Source organism: Strix uralensis, chromosome 12, assembly GCF_047716275.1.
Source record: "Strix uralensis isolate ZFMK-TIS-50842 chromosome 12, bStrUra1, whole genome shotgun sequence".
NCBI lineage: Eukaryota > Metazoa > Chordata > Aves > Strigiformes > Strigidae > Strix > Strix uralensis.
In genome coordinates, this window is record NC_133983.1 from 25,277,826 (window position 1) to 25,296,794 (window position 18,969).

The 18,969-nt window shown below is 43.0% G+C and overlaps 2 protein-coding genes across 7 annotated transcripts in view; one reads left to right on the plus strand and one right to left on the minus strand.

Moving 5' to 3' along the window:
• The window catches only part of ADAT1 (adenosine deaminase tRNA specific 1), a 32,341-nt gene extending 18,213 nt beyond the window's left edge, over window positions 1–14,128 (plus strand). For 2 of the 4 annotated variants that reach the window (XM_074881694.1, XM_074881690.1), the window contains one exon: window positions 5,369–10,224. In XM_074881694.1, the coding sequence (XP_074737795.1) occupies window positions 5,369–5,501 (133 nt within the window). In that variant the 3' untranslated portion in view covers window positions 5,502–10,224. Of the gene's footprint in view, window positions 1–5,368; window positions 10,225–11,719; window positions 12,181–13,777 lie in introns of those variants that run through there. The other 2 variants (XM_074881686.1, XM_074881685.1) reach the window with 2 other exon arrangements.
• GABARAPL2 (GABA type A receptor associated protein like 2) lies at window positions 11,980–18,710 on the minus strand. 3 transcript variants are annotated; one of them, XM_074881697.1, is made up of 5 exons: window positions 18,538–18,710; window positions 18,154–18,209; window positions 14,620–14,792; window positions 13,661–13,790; window positions 11,980–12,562 (listed from the first exon to the last, which is right to left on the minus strand). In XM_074881697.1, exons 1-4 carry the CDS (start codon window positions 18,569–18,571, stop codon window positions 13,685–13,687), a joined length of 369 nt encoding a protein of 122 aa, XP_074737798.1. In that variant the 5' UTR covers window positions 18,572–18,710; the 3' UTR covers window positions 11,980–12,562; window positions 13,661–13,684. The 3 variants fall into 3 exon arrangements, with proteins under 3 accessions (XP_074737798.1, XP_074737800.1, XP_074737799.1); XM_074881698.1 differs by lacking the exon at window positions 11,980–12,562 and adding an exon at window positions 12,990–13,547; XM_074881699.1 differs by lacking the exon at window positions 13,661–13,790 and having other exon boundaries at window positions 18,538–18,698.
• Window positions 18,711–18,969: the final 259 nt, after the last annotated feature.

An 18,969-nucleotide genomic window follows, 5' to 3' on the forward strand; every position in this document is an offset into this window, starting at 1 on the left:
AACTCTATTTATACAGTAGAGGTGCTAGCTCACCAGTCAGCCTGTCCTGTTGCTTTCCTTTTGAAGTCTTTGTTTCTCCTACTCTTCACTTAAAAAGCAAAGTAAAAAAAGTCTTTGTATTGCTGCTTCCTTTTTCTTCCTTTTCTACACAATATTCTGATGTGTTTTCTTACTTTTTCTTCCTTTCCTCCTTGTGGTCTGAATCTGTGTGGACTTCAGATAAGAAATCCCCCACTCTCAAATTGTTTCCTCTAAACTCTTTTGTATTTAACTGTTACCCAGTTTTATATTTTCTTCCCATTCAAATGTATCTTGTCATCTCCTCCCACAAATGGTTGGCTCTAGTGCTCTGCTGTCACTCTGTTTCCTTTTCCCACTTTGCCCCTAAGTTCCTGCCCTGCCTCTTCTAGTCCACTTTTTGGTCTCTTGCCTCCCACCCTTTCTGCTTCATCAAGGGAATCTCATTCTGTACTCCTTTCAAATTTGCTGAACAGCTTGTCCTCATATACCCTACAACTATCAAGACAACAATCGTTCTTTACTTAACCCTTCCTTCATCTACTGTTGTCTGCTGTCAGCCCTAGGATACTGGGGCAGTTACAGCTTTACATGGAACTAGTGTACTGATTCTGATGTTCTTTTGTTTTCTTCTTTCCTGTTCTAAAGCTGCTTCTTCTGCTTTCTGTGCCTTCCTTTCTCTTTCATTCTTCACTTCTCTCCAGAGGATCAGTGCAGACACTGTTTAATTGGAACAGGTAGAGAGGCTACTGGGGGCAGAACTTTCCTGGCACTCCTAAAAGGCAAGTTTAAGAATTTGTAGTGGTGTAGCTTAGCTAAGGTGCTGAGCATAATATTCAGCAGTTTTTTTCAGGATTCCATTTATTTGCTTTCGGCTGAGACTGTGAGGAGGAGATGGTGTTTGGCTGGCATTAGCTACTTCTTCACCAAGAACCAGATGGTGCTGTATTGTGCTGTTCCACTTTCTTTTGTCCTTCTGATAATGTCTTTGATCTGTCTTCTGTGCCTTACTTAATTCTCACTCATCTCTCTAGCTAGACTATCTAAAATGTTGTTTCTTTATAACCTCTTACCTCCACCTGCCATGCTTCATTCTTTTCAGTTGATTCCTCCTCACATGCTGTTTCGTGTTAATGTTTTGAAATTACTGGTACATAAATCCATCTTTTTTTTTTTTTTTCCATGTTTTGCATGCTCACTGTCAAAGGAGTGATGGCACACCATTGGGCAGTGTTGTGCCATTGCTAATCTGGATTGTTATGTAAAAACCTCTGCAGTATTATGTTGTTTCCAGATCACTTGGTGAATATGGCAAAGGAAGTTTTTTGCATTGTGTTTTTTCAGTGCTGGTAGAAAAAAACCATGCCTTGTTCATCACCTGAGGAGGTGAAAGCCTTCTTTTGTGATACAGTGGCATCCACCATCCAGAGTCACCAGGCATTGGTGTTTGTGCAAGGTGTGGCTGGCTGTGCAACCTGTTGTCTGAATCTAAGGGAGACTTTGTAACATAAACCTGCCTTGAGTTTCTTGATGGACTTGTTAAATGGATGACTGAGCTTCTTTTCTCTTAAATTATAGTCGGAAGCTGTCACAATTAAGCTTGTGCTTTCTTACTCCTTCCCACTCAGGCTGCAGTGTGAACAGTTCCCATGACACCTGGTTGGAGGGGGTGGGCTGTTGTGCAGAGGGGTGCAAGGAGTTTCAAATGGGTTTAAGATTTAAATATCTAGACTAAAGTATAGAACCTTTGCTTGTACTTCATGTTTGAGATTTTTTTTGCCAGTGTTCATTTATGAAAAACAGAAGGATTCTGCCAGGTGATGGCTAAATATTTCCGGCTGGAGTGGCTGAGGATGATTGTAAGGAAGTGTCAGCCTAATGAGAGTAACTGTCATGGGAGGGGTGCAGTTGCACTATTACTGCTGTTTGCCAATTAAAAAAAAAAATTGTATTTGGCAAGAATTTTGTTGAAATTTTCTAGTCCCTTCTCAATTTTCTTTTTAAAGTTTGTACATTAAACAATTTCTGTGATGGTCCTACCACTGCGTACAGGCCTGCAGGACAGTTTGGTCCTTTGACCTAACTAAGAAAATCTTTTCTCTACTGTACATCACACACAGGTGCTTGTTAGGTCTTTGCCAGATTGAAGAGCCTTTTATTAAGTATCATTTTCTGCCCCGTGAAAATACTTACCCATCATAATTATCTCAAGACTTGAGCTTTTTTTTTTTTAAATTACTCTATCGAGCTTCTACATCTTTTCCTCTGTGTGAATAATTTTTTCCACATCTCAGATGACATTGGAAAAAGCCGCAAAGCTGATTTTTCAATAACGTTTTGAAAATTTGGTCTTCCAGGCTAGACACAGCAATGCACTAACAGTCTTCCAAATGCTGCAAAACCTTACATTGCTGTTAAAACTTGTATTTGAGTGGAACTCACTGAGTTAGCTCACTCTGAGACTTTGTTCTGTATCTTCTTAACAATCAGTGTCAATTACAAAGTTTGCCTGCAATGACTGCATTTTATCTGAAGCATTGAAGAAGATACTAGTAGAATCAGGCTAAGCATGGTTTCCTGACCCCGTATCACCATGGACTCACAACAGATTTTCATATATTGAAGTTCTGTGAGCTTTTGCCCTCTTAGACGCGATTCATTAATTTTTGTATATGAGTAACGTTTTGGTTGATGCCTTGCGCTTATGTCAACATTTTTCATGTGCAGTATGTCTGTAATCTCAAACGTACTTTATGGGTTGAATGTAAATATTTGAAACTGGGATTAAAGGTGGGCTTTGTTGCTGAGAGGAAAGTATTGCAGCAGTGTATTGCTTTTCTTTGCAGCCTGCCTTGTTTGTGAGACCATTTCTGCTCAGGTTTGCAGTGGCTGAGCATGTGAATGTTTTCAAGCATAACAGTGTAAGGCTTTTTCCAAGAGTGTGATTCCTTTCAGAATGAAATCTGTGGATCACCTCTCGTGTCTCTGGTACACAGCCATCAGAATCACTCTGTCTCTCACACAGTAGTGTAGGGGCAAGATTGAAATAATAAAGGGAAACATAAAAGGAGTGTAGTCAGGCAGACCTGGATAGGCTGGAGATTTTATGATTGTACTGGAGTTTGCCTGGAGCAGCAAGCTAGTGTTCACTTCTGCCCAAAAAATGTCACGGGTTCTTAATTTCTAATGCTCAGAGCCTTAATGGCCCAACCAAAGCTGAGATACAGTCAAAGCATGTGAGGTTTTTAGGCAGGTGTAATTGTACTTTGAATTTGAAAGCATTTTTCCTGTACGTATGTTGAAAATTTCTTAGAAGCTTAATGCAGAAGTTGAACATGAATTAAATAAGTCTGTCTGATTTTGGCAGCTGAGGAAGCTGTTTAAAACGCAGCTTTGTTGCATCCACTGTTGGAGAATGAGACCCCAAGAGGCTGCGATCACGTGTGCTCTTTTAGCTGCTGTAGTGGGGTGAAAATACTGAGCTGCTCCTTACTGTCTATCCTGCTTTTGTTCTAGCTGTGTTCTCCCTTACTGTCCTCTGTAACAGTTTCCAAACAAAGGTGTCTTGGAATAACCTAGGTTAGAAGAATCCCATATGTGTTTGGTTAAATCGAATCAGACTGTCAGATGTGAGTTGAAGAGCCATTGATTTGCCAGCAGACTAAACAAATGTGTCAGACGTACTTCAAGTGCAAGAAGCATGCTAGCATAGGAGAGTTTCTTCCCAAAGAATGATTTGGTCGTTATCCTCAAGTGTAAGCATGCATATTGCTCCCCAGAGAATGGTTTTGAGGTGGAGGAGAAGGTGCAGGTGGTTTGTACTGTGTCTGAGGTACATGGTGGAGTACCTGGGAGAGGAACTGCTTGCTTCTGCTGGGGATTTGGAGCAGGTTGTGATGGGCTGACCTTGGCCCTTCTTGGACCTGTGTGTTTTCCTGAACGCCTGCTATGCAGATAGTTGCTGGTCTTTTGCCTGTTCAGTAATTCTCCTAAACCATGATCTACCATTGATAATGGGGTTCTGTGACTGTTCCACCAGCCAGGTGGAAGAGGGTGGCAGTGGGCCCTTCCATGGAACTTTCCAGAGCAGCTCAGAGGTTAGTTTCAAAGAGTTTGATTAACGTGAAAGTGGTAGAGAAAGCAAAATGGATTAGCTGTGGCAAGAGTGCAGGCAGATTTGTAAGAGTATACATCTACCATGTTCAGCAATGGCATAGTCAAGTTCTCCACTCTTGTACGAAATTTCTGAACCTAAGGTCTGCAGAATAGATAGTATCTTATGGCTTGCTATGCTTGTCACAGTCTTCTAGAAATCCATTTATAGCAGAATGCTGAATGCCTGAAATACAGCTTTTGTTAGTCTGCTGTTATGTTTTGGGGAGTTTTTTGGGGTGGGGGTGATCAGTATTGCCTTTGAGCATGAAAGCCCGTTCTGGAAGTTAGTCCAGTGGTTCTCAGACTTCTTAGACTAGGGGTCCTGTAGTAGTTTGTCCCTTCCTCTTGATGAAGGTCATGTTGCCTACGATTTTCCCTTCATATTGGGTCGAATGTGTAAGCGTTATGCTACATGTGGCTGACAGACTGTTTGGCAAAGGGAGACAGAAGAGGCTGGGAAAGGCATGCAAGGAAAGGAAAAAAAGTCTTGATGAAATTGTCTTAGAGGCACTTGTGTTCAGATGCTCTAGACCTGAATTTCCCTACTTTGAAAGTCAATGGTATAATTCACTCAGCCAAGTGACCAGTGGTTCTGCTGAGATTGTGGGGAGCTGGTGCAACATGAGGAAGGGGAACAGAGCACTGAAACTGCCGAGTCTCTTTTGACTTAGGGAGAAGATAAAAAAATATTTTCTCCTTGGTCTCACTCTTCCTCATTATTTTGTGTTGGAAAAGAAAAACTGTCCTGTTTGTCCTTGTTCCCTTCCCTTCCAGTCAGCAATCGTATCCATTCTTCTTGCAAACAAGACTACTTCCACCCAATTCAAAGCACCTGTCTTTAGCCACCTTTTCTGCTTTGCTTCAACATTTTTTGCTATCATGGAAGTTTTCTGTAACCTATTGTCACACAGTCAAACACTGACACTTCTGTTGCTGAAGAGTGTGTAGGAAGCATGGTAGAGGAGTTGTGGTTTTGCTTCCTTTTGTAAGACTGCTGACAATGTCTAGACACACTAGCTTCAGGGCCTGGGCCTCTCCAAGTCTCCCAAGAAGCACAAGAAAATGTTGTTTAGTAGCATGAAAGAGCTCATAGGGCATTGTTGTGTTCTTAGATGCTTGATCGCTTTTTTCATTTTCTGACACTACATCCAATAGGATAATAGAAATATTTTCATTGTTGTGCGTTTTCTGTCAGGATGAAGACTCTAGAAACCTACTGGGACTACAAGGAAGCTGCATTAAATTATCAAGAAGCCTGGAAAGTGCTGCGTAGCCAAGCCCTGTCGGGTTGGGTCAAGAATGACAAGGAATATCTGCACTTCACATGAGAATACATGCGGCTGTGTAAATCCAGCAACAAGCCCTGGTGCACAGCAGATACCTCTGCAGTTCAAGGGCCAGGAAAAGTTGTCCGCTAGTTCATACACTGTGAGGAGACAGGAGTGAAAAGGAAAGCAGTTTAGGAGTCTTTAATTTGGTTGAGTTGAAGCCCCCTTTTTATTGAAATATAGAAAAGGATCAGTGCACACTTAAAAGTTCTGAGCTGCATGAAACAATATGCCTCCAAAAGAAAGAAGCAGTGATGTGCTATCCTCTGAGGATATGATCTGTCAGCCACAGTCCAAGAAGTAATGTCAACTGCAATTGAAGCAGTGCTATGGAAGAAAGCCTGCCATTGTAAAATTTTAGTGCTGCTTTTTTCTTTCACTCTTCATAATGTTATGGTTGGTTTTGTGTTGCTGGGACAACCCTAATGTATAGTAAGTAATATTTTTTATAACTCTTGGCTCTCCTTGTATGGTGCCTGGAAGAATTTTCCATGTCTCCAGCCCCATTGCTTCTAATGGAAATACTAGTTCTGTTAAAGGGTCTTTTTTTCTGGGAGTCCTTCATTTAAGCTTCTATTTACTAAACATAGTCAAAGCGGAAGCAAAAGAGTGCTGGGGAGAAGGCTGTGTCAAATAATACCACTTAAGATATCCCGTGCATCATTCTTAATTTCAGGACTTTGCCAGGTACCTCTTCAGCTGCTTTGCTTCTTTGGGCAGGAAGGAAACCTCCTGAATTACCTAGTTCAAACCTGTCACTCCTGTGTAATTCCAGGCAAACATTTACCTACTTTTCAGTGTTTTGAGCACTGTCCATTCCCCTGTACCTCCATGATACATGGTTACTTAAAAGCAGGGATGCCTTAGCCATTTATGTCACTGTTTCCTGGCAAGTGTTCATTAATAGCCTGGCAAAGGTGGAGATGCTTTGGAGGGGACTGGAAAGCAGTCTTTGCCTTTACACTTTATTACCAAATAACATCTGCATGGCGAAACAGTCAACATTGTGAGCTGGGGGGAAGCAGTGGGTAATCCTCCTTAAACTTTCTGTCCTGAATTATTGCTTTCTGTGAGCAAATTCAGGACTGCAGCTGCTACTGACCACACTCCCCTTTTGTACTTCTTCTGTTGTAAACTACAATTCGTAAAATATTTGGACAAGACAATGGCAGGATGAAAGAAGTGGATAATTGAGAAGAATTCTTCAGTGATTTGAGTTTTCCGTTCTTTGGTATCTTACTTTAGTTTTGGATTTGAAAAATGGGCACAGCAGTTCTCCAGACAGCCTTTACAGTCAACCTACTGAGCTACATATGCGACTGAACAGTACATACCACATTACAGTTTGAGAATCGATTACAGAAAATCCTTTTACTTCACAATCGGGTTGACTTGTCAAATAAGAGTAGTTCTCATCTTACTTGCTGGAGAAGTAACAGAGAACTTGAGTTCTGTGTCTATAAGCCTGTTGTCTTAAATCCAGCACTAACATGCAGAAAGACCAGTTGTATTGGTGAGGGGGGAGTCATTGAATGTGTTTGTAGAGGGCAGGGGATTATGGAGAATGGTGGCTTGCATTAGTCATCAGAGGATGAAAAATGGCCAGATGCCATTGCAGATGGGCTACAGGGTGAACTGCTGAAGAGAAATGGTAGCAGTTACTGTAACTGAGCAAATAGCATTCCAAGGGCAGAGTCCTGTAGTGTACTTAAGAGATAACCAGTAAATTTCCAGGCTCCTGAAATTTACTTTTGTCTTTCCCTGAGATCTTGCAGAAACTATACCTTAAGGTACCTAGGTTCCCTTTGTTAATCAACAAGATCTGTAGTGAACCTGCTGACCAGACTGGAATGTTCCCATTTCCTGTCCAGCTGCAATGTTACAATGGGTTACATAAGACTAGTTGTTCTGTAGTCTTGGCATCAGACTAGTTTTCAGATGAGCAGTTATATGATGTAAATTCTTTTAACTCTCCTAAAATTTCAGCCTGGCTGTTAGGAGAGATTGTTCCTGGTATAAGATTGTCCTGTGCATTTGTAAAATACCTGTGAACTGTAGACAGCTGCTTTCTGCTACACTTCAGGTTTAAAAGTAGTTTTAGAGGTGCTGAACACTGATATTAACCTCACTTTTTGGAGGGAGTTGAGGACACATTTAAGTCTGGAGTGAGTCAATGAATACGCAAAGAGAGGGAAGGAGCTAAAACAAAGCAACATTTAAAAGGCTGAGGGGCTAATCCTGCAGGATCTCGTACTCAACTGGAAGGCATTTCTGGGATTGAAAATAAGTATTTAAATGCTGCATCTGTTTAATTCCAAAACGTCAGGAAATGCTGTAAGCAATACTGAGAAACTGCTCTAAAGATCAGAAGGGAAAAATACTGCGAGAAGAGGGAACGCAATCTCTGCCTTTGGAAGAGGTAGCAAACTAAACTCTCATCGTCAGCAGATCTCTGGAAGAATTGCTCCTGGGAGGTAGTACTTGATGTGTTCCAAGCCTGTATCGCTCCTTTGCACTGGAATAGCCGACACACTGAAAAAGAGAGATAGGCAAGGTGTAGGGAGGACAGCAGAGTTGGGGGAGTGGAGCGAAGTAGGAGGAATGAAGTGCCTGCAGTTCATGGTTAATGGGGACAACTGAACAATTGGTCATGGGAGCAGCAGAGCATACAAGGGCAGCAAGTTTCCCAAGGCATGTGTAAAATGCTCCGCAGAGCATACTTGTATTACCCAGATAGGTCCTTGACTTTCCCAAACTAGTATGGGGACCAGTGGTCCCTCTTTGCCAGAACAAAGAACCTGTAATCCTTATTTTGAGTGGGATGTCTTTAACAGCTTCACTATTGGAGAAATCATTATGTTTTCAGTCACAGTAAGAAGTCAGGGCAGACTGCCTGCTTATCCTTAAGGAAGTCAGCGCATAGAAACAAGTGTTTTTGTCCAAGTGGAGAAGTAAACAATTAGTTTGAGCTGGAGGCTGCAGTTCTGTGAGACAACATGCTAATGTCCCACTACCTTTGAAAAAGCAAGGTTTTGATCTTTGCGGTGTGCTTTCACTGCTCACCTTACACAGACTGGAGTGCTCACTGATCTCAAGTACATTCAGAGTAAATTGAAGATTATTCAAATTACTGTCTTTGTAGAAAAACAAACTATGGGCCCAAAACAAGGTGTAGCTTTTCACTAGGAGTTAAATCAGCTTTGCAATAAGCCCAGTAAGCACTAGAGGAAAGGAAAAGCTAGGGCTGTGCTGATGAGGGCAGAAGGAGGTGGAGCCAGGCTTCCTTTCACTTGTTACAAACTATTAGCTGGTTATGAAACTACACCTGGAAAAAATGCTTGAGGCATGAGTATGGAAATGAAGTGTGACTTACTTCTGGGAAGCTGCTGTTGGTAAGGAGCAAAGAAAGGTGCTGGAGTAAAATTGGGAGCCAGATGTAGTTGAGGGGCCTAGCAGTTCTTTCTCTCAAGGCATAAGCTTCCCAAGAATCTGATAATGTTATTGTAAGAGGGTTGCAGCAGTGGTTTACAGGTGTAAGGAAGATATTTTTTGATGAAAGACAATCTAAATTCATCTAGTACTGGTTTAGTTGTATTGGAGATGACATTTCAAGTTAGCTTAAAGATAAGTGATGTGGAAGTGTTGGTGTAGGTAGAGTGAGGTATTTCTTCATTTTCTGTTCAGTGTATAAATTAAAATGTCTTCCCAGTCGTGAAGGGTTAACAGAAAGTGAAGATCATATGGGACCCAAATGCTTTTAATAATTTTACAAGAGTGACTGTACCATCTTAAGGGATGCATTTCATCTATGCATTTCAAAAGGAAATCTCTTGATGCTTTATTGCCATTTTAAGTGCGTCTGCAGATGAAAAGTAAAGTTACTGCTGTAGAATGTTTATCTTTGCATTCTCTGGAATTACTTGTGTACCTGGGCTCCAAAATCTAAACTAATACTTACAGAGACATTAACGAAAGTAGTTATGTGGTGTTTTTAGAGGTTCATGAAGGGTATTCCAAAAGTCACCTTGATGATAACATTGGGAATAAAACTTCATCCTCCCTTGTTTTGTTTAAATATTATCTATGTGCTACCATGCAATGAGCTCTAACAGTTGTAAGTTACACTTCTTATTCTTGTTAACAGCTAGCAAAAAGTATTACTTGATAACCATAGACAAACTGTGAAGTTTCAGCTTAAAGGAAACAGAACATTTTCCAGTAATAAAAGGTAATAAAACAATCAGAGATGAAAACACTTTTCATTCTGAATCAAAAATTCTGTTAAGAGTAAACATTAATACCAAATGTGTGGAAAGACAGGGGGTAGAAGAAATTAATGATGAAAGCAGTGACAGAATGTTTACTAAAGCAGTGCTGTACACTGCAGTGCTATTGTGAATAATGAAAGGATTACTGAAGTCAACAGCACATTTTAAGATACAGTAAGCACGTGGAGCACTGTTACTGTGACAAGCTTTGGTAATAATGTCGACATTTCACAGGCTCCTACCTTCTCATTTTGGAGTCCTTCTGCCAGTACCTCTGAATACCTGTAGAGCCAAACATAATTCTAGGCATTAGGTGGCTTCATGGGAGTTAGCATGAACTTGGCTTAAGCTTGGAAAGTGATAAATTTCCACTGTAGCTGGAAAAATTTTAAAAACTAAAGTCTTCCGCACCATGTAATGTGGAAAATGAAGTAAAACTTTTATTAGGAATCTAAACTGTAATTAGCGTTTCCTTGCTGGCTTACAAAGTTCAAAGCGATGCTACTTTTACAACCCAGTGTTATCCTTAAAATCAAAGCGTGAACTCCAGTACTGTGCCATTAAGTCAATTAGGTGGTTTTTCTGTGTGCACACCCTGCTCCTGTCATTCAGAGCCATAAGTTTGCCTCTTTGCCTGTAGGTAGAGGAAGCTGTGTGACTATGGTAAGCCCCTTTGGAGAGAAGTTGAGAGCCTCATGAGTAACAACTTTTTTTGGTTTTGTGGCAAAGCCTCTTTTTGCTGTGCTGCATGCATGCTTCAGCAATACTGCTCGTAAACTGGAGGAACTATCTTGAATTCTTTCTTGCTTGCAGCATTTCTAATTCTAGTTGTCTGTCTCAACTAAGTAGAACCACAGAATGGTTTGTGTTGGAAGGGGCCTTTAAAGGTCATCTAGTGCGACCTTTCTGCAGTGAGCAGGGACACCTTCCAGTAGATCAGGTTGCTCAAAGCCCCGTCCAACCTGGCCTTGAATGTTTCCAGGGATGGGACATCTACAGCCTCTCTGGGCAACCTGTTCAGGGTTTCATCACCCTCACTGTAAAAAAAAAAAAAAAAAAAAAAAAAAAATTCTTCCTTATATCTAGTCTGAATCTACCCTTAGTTTAAAACCATTAAAAAGTCTGTCCCCATCTTTCTTATTAGCCCTCTTTAAGTATTGAAAGGCTGCAATAAGGTCTCTCCAGACCCTTCCCTTCTCCAGACTAAACCACCCCAACTCTCTCAGCCTGTCCTCACAGCAGAGGTGTTCCAGCCACCTGATAATTTCTGTGGCCTCTGGACCTGCTCGATTAGGTCCGTGTCTTTCCTGTACTGAGAACTCCAGAGCTGGACACAGCACTGCAGAGTCACAAGAGCAGAGTAGAGGGGGAGAATCCCCTCCCTCGCCCTGCTGGCCACAATTCTCTGGATGCAGCCCAGGACATGGCTTTCTGGGCTGCAACTGCACATTGCTGGCTGACAGTTTTCCATCCACAAGTACCCCCAAGTCCTCCTCTGCAGGGCTGGTCTCAATCCTTTCATCCCCCAGCCTGAACTGATAGCGGGGGGTTGCCCCGACCCAGGTGCAGGACCTTGCACTTGGCCTTGTTGAACCTCATGGGCTCACTTCTTGAGCTCGTTTAGGTCCCTCTGAATGGCATCCTCTCCCTCGGGCATGTCAACCACACCACTCAGCTGTATAGTAAAGCTGTTCTTTCACATACATGGTTCTGTAATGTCCTTACAATATCTACAGAATTTTTACTTGGAAAGGACGCATATATAACTATCTGTAATACAACTACTGTTTTGTTGGCTTTTTTTTAAGAGCTTCTTATGCAACTGTTTTAATCTCTCTGCGATAACTCGTACCAATTATACCTTCCAGTTCTCTGGCTCTCTGGTCTCCTATTTGTATCATTCCTTCTCCTAGCTGCCCCTTCCTTACATGCTGTGCTTTTGTCACCTAGGTCCTGCTTTCCAAAGCCCAAGGTCTTTACTTCTCCACTGATGGGTGGGCACAGCTCTTCTGATGAGATCTGGTAGCTCTGAAGCTGTTGGTTTTGGAACCCGCACACAGCTCCTTGTTTCTTCCTTGTATCATCATCCACATACTAAAGGTTGAGAAGCTGTACAGTGTCTAGTAAATAAATAAGCAGCTGTATAGTGTCTAGTAAATGTGATTTATAACTTTCTGGCCAAAATTAAGGTAAAGAAATGACAGCACTGCTTGTTTGTGACAGGAATTTTTATTGTACTTTGTTAATTGAGAAAGAGGAACATATTAGCTCAATTCAACACAATCAGCATCTTGCTCCTGCTTAGGATAAGCTAGCAAATCCAGTGTTCCCAATACTAATTTAATGGTTTTATTTTTCTTAAACTAACACCTCAAACCAGAATAAATGCATATTCTTCTTTTCATGTTTTAGTAGCCCAACTACTTCGCTTTATTATTTAATCAATGTTATCAAATGTATCCCCCAAAGGAGTGAGGCTCTGGGAATTCATAGCCATGAGAAAAAAAAAATGCACAAAAACAACAAAACTTTTTTTTTGATAATTTAACAGTCTAATAAAACAAGACCTATCAATATATTAAGAAATAAATCCAGTTACAAATGCATGTATATAGAAGGAACTTCTGTGGATGCCAGAACAGAAAATGATTAGCTATTTACAAGATACACAGCAGGATGGTATACTAGCCAAGACCCACCATTCAGAAACCAAATGTGTTCTCTCCACTGTAGGCAACATACAAGAATCCATCCTCATCCTTTTCCTTCTCATAAAGTTGTCCCATGGTTAAGCTTGAAGGGGAAAAAAAGAGAAACGGTTTGCTTGGATCATGACAGTTGCAAATGGTAACAGTTAAAACCTCACACAAACAAGGATTCAGAAAAGCTAAAACTTGTAAGTCTGTGTTTACATTAAGATACAAAAATGAGGGTCTATGAAAAGCAGTTGACTCCTGAGTTACCAAAATGATCCTGGGCTCTCTGCAGTTTTTGTTACTTCTTCACAAATGCCTTTGTCAGAATGCTTCCTTATTTTATATTCAGTGACTGATTTCCAGTATTTCAGATTCTGAACCATCTATTATTGATGCTGTGACTAATACCAGGTTCAATAGCTGACAGCACCTTCCTTGAATGCAGCTGCATTACTGTCTTGCTGCTTGTGTGAGCAACCTCATTTCTCCCTCTACCTGGTGTAGTCATAAACGTTCAGCTGGTCTCAAGTCTATGAAACTTGTGCTTTTTGGACTGTTTCTTTGAAGTCCAGGTTGGTCTGGGGAGTAAAAGCTTTGTTTTCTATATTGTTAAAAAGTCATGACTTAAAATAGTCCTAGTACCAAAACCTGTGGGTGATAAATTACAAGTTAGCCAGAAACTAGTGCTTCTTCAGTGAATAAGGTTTTGAACATTTGATCAAATGAAAATTTTCTTAAACTGCATACACATGTGGCCCTTCACAGTCTAAGCAGTTGCAATCTTTAGGGCAATGTCTGTATTTTGAAAACAAACGCAAGTAATTACTTTGCCAGTACAACTGCTCCAACCCTCTATCTACAGATGAAACAGGCAGCTGACATCAGTCAGTTGCACAAATGACACCTCCTCAGCTCACCTTTCTCTGACTTCCCAAGACTGAGAAAAGGCTAGTGAACTGAAAGATGCAGACTGAATGTGCATGACAGGGAAACGATCGTGGCTTTTTACCCAAGAGAGGAGCTAGCAAGAGTTGCAGGCAATACTTGAAATGGAAGGGAATTGGTGAGTAGTAGATAAATTTCTGGATTAGGAGAGAAGGACGTCAAGAGTTAGTGGTCTATGTAATAAACTCAGACTAGGAGATGAGTAGAGCCATTAACGGATTAGAATTTTGTTTATCTGTTAACAAGTTACCGTTTTTGCATTAATATTGAAGGTTCAAGACCCTGTTTTTCCACCAGAGATGTGACATCTCATCATGAACGTGTGAGATGAGACAATGTGCCCTTTCTTTTTCTTTCCTGTTGCTAGCAGTTCTACAGCACTGTTGAGAAGATGACATAGAGGGATTCCTAATACTCTTAGAAGAAAGCAAGCAGAAAAAGATGGTTCTCACATGTCCCTACTGTGCATCACAAAGTAAATAAAAATATTCCTAACTGAGTCTGGACAGGTTACCTGGAGGGACTGTTACTGTTACACAGGTAAGGATTAATAATATTATATCTAAGCCACGTAACATCATGATGTACTGTTTTCTCACATACTACTATTAAAGTATCTCGCATAAAAAGCAGTTGTAGTAGCTGCCTCTGCTATACATTATTCTGTATGTAGCAGACAACAATGAAACTTACTCCTCTATAAAAGCAATGTGAAAAAGCTCTCTATAGTCATTTTGCATTTTGTGTTTATAGAATAAGTAATTTTTAAAACAAGAAACAGCAACTAGTCTGTAATGTCACAATTTCTTTGTGAGCTGACAGGTTAGTTTTTTCAGAATAATTTATGGTGTTTGCTTTTGAGTATTTAACATGCAACTTTTTTGTTACACTGAGGATGAATATTTTTTTGGCATTGATGATGTAAATGTTCTTGCACTCAACCAAAGATATCATAGTAACTCCAGAGCTCATCCTCTTGCCATGGTAGTAAATCATAATATATTTTCCAGTCACCTTTCCTTTCAGCCTAGCTCAAGAAATAAGATGTTAATTAAACTCATGAGAAAAAAACCCTATCACAGTGAGATTAAGATGTAACCAAACACTTCCTAAAATCACCAAATAAGCCTCCAAGAGGGGAGTTACTGTTCCTCTGACAGGCACCGGCTTGCTGAAATGGTTCTGAATACCAAGTGAATAGCCTCTCACCTGGATTGGGGGACAGTCTTGTCTACAAAGAGGAATATTGCTTTCTCAGATGGCAGCTGAATCCTCTTCCTGATGATCCACATGAACTGAGCCACGGTGATGTCAGATGGAACCAAGTACTTCCTCTTGTCAATATCAACTATCTGAGATCCTGAGACCTTCTCCACTATGACCTGTAAAGTGCAGGTGTGAAGGTCAGGCTTTTTGGGATTGGTATGAACAGACAGTGTTAGTAAATCGCTTGCTGGTACAGGCTTACAACAGTGAGTGGAGGGGAGGAACAAAAAGGTTTATCGACCACAACCAAATGAGAGGTAGAAGTGGCTCAGCATTGCAAAACCTGATTTTACAACTGCACTGAAACCTACGTTCATATACATGATGGCTCAAAACTTCCTATGCCCAAGGTTGACAGTCATGGGGTAAAAAGATGCAGTATGCCTAAAAGAAACATGTGACAGGAAAGCATACACATCTTTTAACTTTTCGTACACCAATGATAGGAAATTACTGCGGTGTGGACCCAAAGCTGACCATGAGCCAGCAGTGTGCCCTGGCAGCAAAGGCGGCTGATGGCATCCTGGGCTGCATTCGTCAAAGTGTGGCCAGCAGGTCCAGGGAGGTAATCCTTTCCCTGTACTGGCACTGATGAGGCCACACCTGGAGTGCCGTGTCCAGGGCTGGGTTCCCCAGTACAAGAGAGACACAGACATACCTGGGAGAGCCCAACAAAGGCCTCAAAGATGTCTGAGGGACTGGAGCATCTCTCCTGTGAGGAAGGGCTGGGAGAGCTGGGACTGCTCAGCCTGGAGGAGAGAAGGCTCGGGGGGGATCTTACCAATGTGTACAAATACCTGAAGTGAGGGCGCAAAGAAAATGGAGCCAGGCTGTTTTCAGGGGTGCCCCGTGGCAGGACCAGAGGCGACAGGCACAAACACAGGGGGTTCCCTCTGAACATCAGGAAACACCTTCTTAGTGTGTGGGTGACGGAGCACTGGCAGAGGTTGCCCAGAGAGGTTGTGGGGTCTCCCCCGCCTTGGAGATATTCAACAGCCATCTGGACACAGCCCTGGGCAGTTGGCTGTAGGTGGCCCTGCTTGAGTGGGATGGGGCGGGGTGGACCAGGTGGCCCCCGGAGGTCCCTTCCCACCTCAACCGTTCTGTGATTTATTCATACCAGGACAGTAATGTCCTAATGTGTTTAAATATGGCTAATTTTTAAAATGTTCTGAAGTTCTCCATGGGCACTATCAAGAAATAGGGTATTCTGCAACAAAAGCTTGGGGGGCAGGGGCAAGAGAAGAACTGGTGTCTACTGAGACATTCAAGGCACAGGCAGCTTGAGAACTTCAGGTTTAGGAGTGGCTTGTCTGCACTAGTTCCCTTAAACTAACCGGTGATTGAAGGAAGGAGTCCAGGAGTTCTGTCTTTTCATTTACTCCAGTTGATAGTAACAAACTGAGGAATCTATTTAACTATATTCCTTCCTTGCCCCATTCAGCTATAGTGGAGTGAAAAATTCAACTAGTCTGTAGCGCTGGTACCTGAGCAATGGCAGGTGATCTGAGGAAATGCATTGCCTTTGTACAGATGCTTGCTTATTTTGTTTTTGTCACTATCACAACATAAAAAGAAAGTAGAATAGAACAGAATAGTTCAGTTGGAAGGGACCTACAACGATCATCTAGTCCAACTGCCTAACCCCTTCAGGGCTAACCAAAAATTAAAGCATGTTAAGGGCATTGTCCAAACGCCTCAAATACTAACAGGCCTGAGGCATCAACCACCTCCAGGAAGCCTGTTCCAGGGTTTGACCACCCTCTTGGTAAGGAAACGCTTCCTACTGTCAAGTCTGAACCTCCCCTGATGCAGCTTTGAACCATTCCCAGGCGTTCTGTCAGTGGATACCAGACAGAAGAGCTCAGCACCTCCCTCTCCACATCCCCTCCTCAGGAAGCTGTAGAGAGCCATGACGTTGCCCCTCAGCCTCCTTTTCTCCAAAACAGACAAACTCTGAGTCCTTAGCGGCTCCTCACAGGACATGCAAGTGTGACATCATTGCTTGAAATCTTGTGTTACACAGAATTCTCAGTCGTAATGAGCATGTCCTATCCTCTTTTAAATTGTCATATGACTAAATAAAATCCCATGATAGGAAGAAATACAGATTTAATATACACACCACCTCCACCCTTCCAATTTAACTACCTTCTTTAAACAATGTCCCAAGTTGCTCCTAACAGATGACAGAACCAATTGCCTTGATATGGCATATAGCAAAAGAAAAAAAAAAAGGAAGAAATATTAGAAATAAATTCCAGTAGCAATGAAGCTAAAAAACCAGTATTTAGGTGAAGGCGGGGGCGGGGAGAACCACCAGTCTAGTATCTAATCTGCCATTTCACCTGTTGTCCAGAAGCCAGAGATGCCAAAATGGCTCTCAGGCTTCCATCTAGATGATTATTCATTATTATTTTTTTTTTTCTCCCTGAAGTCTTTTATATTCATCTGTGGGGCATACTGTACCATTACACAACACATACCAGTATGTCAGAAACTCATGCTAAGTAGAGCCACATGCGTTCTTCAGCTAGCTAGCTCAGTGTAGAGTTGAAGAAGCCACGTTTATCTGAATACAGTCAAACCTCTGATCGAGTTGCAGTGTGAACTGTGGTATAATGCAAGGTTCTAGTTGGCCATAGACCACATGTTCGGTTTTTTAAAGTGCTTTGCAGTACTGCTTTTGATTTGACACCCATGCTCTCTGCATGTCTGTAATTACTCCAGCAATGATTACTGACTTCCCACAGCTAGCCACCAAGCATTTCAGCCAGGCTCAACAACGCCGCAAGGAGAAGAAACAAAGCATGGTTGCAGTACGCTCTGGAGTATCAGTTGGCTTGCCAAGGATGCCAGTTGAGCACTTCCCCAAATCACCAGAAAGGTGTTGTGATGTGATTTCTGTCTGTGTGCGTCTGCTGTACCAGACTTATACTGCCAGATAATCCAGCAATGTAGGCATCTGATTCTAAAAACTTTACGATTACAGCTTCAGTTCAGAGTGCAACAAACAACAGCGTTTGCATGGGGGGATTCACCACAGTAAGACTGGTTACAGGCATGGAATACATAAGGGAAAAATCACCTTTCTCATATAGCCAGGATGGAATGTTGTCAAGGATTAAAGAATTTATGATCTTGGGATCAGGTACAGAATGAATCCTCAAGACACTGAAGGTATTTCTTGGGATATAATTGCCATTAGAAGAAACCATGACACTGATAAACCATAAACATGCTTGGGAAGTGTTTAGAAAGCCAAGCACTCTTGCTTGCTTGTTAATACACACTGGGGCAGAGGAGGGAATGCTGGATTAGTTAGATGTGTCTGGAGCCTCTTTAAAACGTCTAAGGACTCAAAAGGGAAGATGAATTTACTTAGTAGCATCTGACCAAAGAAGAGAGGGCAGGATGGAAACAGCTTATCCACCTTTGCCTCTTAAGTACTCAGACGAAGCTGGCTTGGTTACTCACCGGGACACGGTCAGGGTATTTGGCTCGGATTTTTGCCGACTCGACACATCTGTGCTCTGTGAACAAAACTCGTAATTAGTCATTGCATAGTAATAGTATCGCCAGTGTCCGAGGCAGAGAGGGCAGCGCCCGCGGAGACGGAAGTGTGCGGGGATCGCGACCGTCTTGCCCCCCTCGAGGGGGTCTCCAGCTGTTGAGGGAGGCCGACCCCGGGCGTCACGCCACCCTTCGGCGAGGGACGCAGGCAGCTGTCCGCCCAGAGGCAAGACGACCGGCTCGGGGAGCCGGCCGCGGCGCACGACCTCGGGAGGCCTCGGGGCGGATGGCGACGCAAGAGCCGGCGGGGCCGCCGGCGGGCAGCGCCTGGCCCGGGCCCAGCCTTACCCAGCGCGTGGTCCTCCTTGAACATCCACTTCATGGTGCGGGCCGGCGGGAGCGGAGCCAGCGGCGGCGAGGCCCGTGGGGCGGGCGGGCGGGGGCTCGTGCCGGGCGGCCGGGCCTGTCGCTGTCACGGTCCCCGTCACAACAACAACAGCCCCGGCTCGGCAGGCGGGACTTCCGGCTCGCCGGTCCCCTAGCAACCGGCGCTTCCGGCCGGGGGATCGAGGGGCGGGGCTGCGGCATCTGGGTTCGCAGTCCCCTAGCGGGTGCGGGGCCGCGCGCAGGCGTCGTCCGAGGAGCTCGAAGCCGCATCAGGGGCTCCGCCGCTGCGGCCGATGTCCTCCCCATCCCCGTCCCGCTGCCGTTCCCGGGCGCTCTCCCGCCCCACCGCGCGCGCCGGTCCTGGAATGCAGCGGTACGCGCTCATTGGCTGAC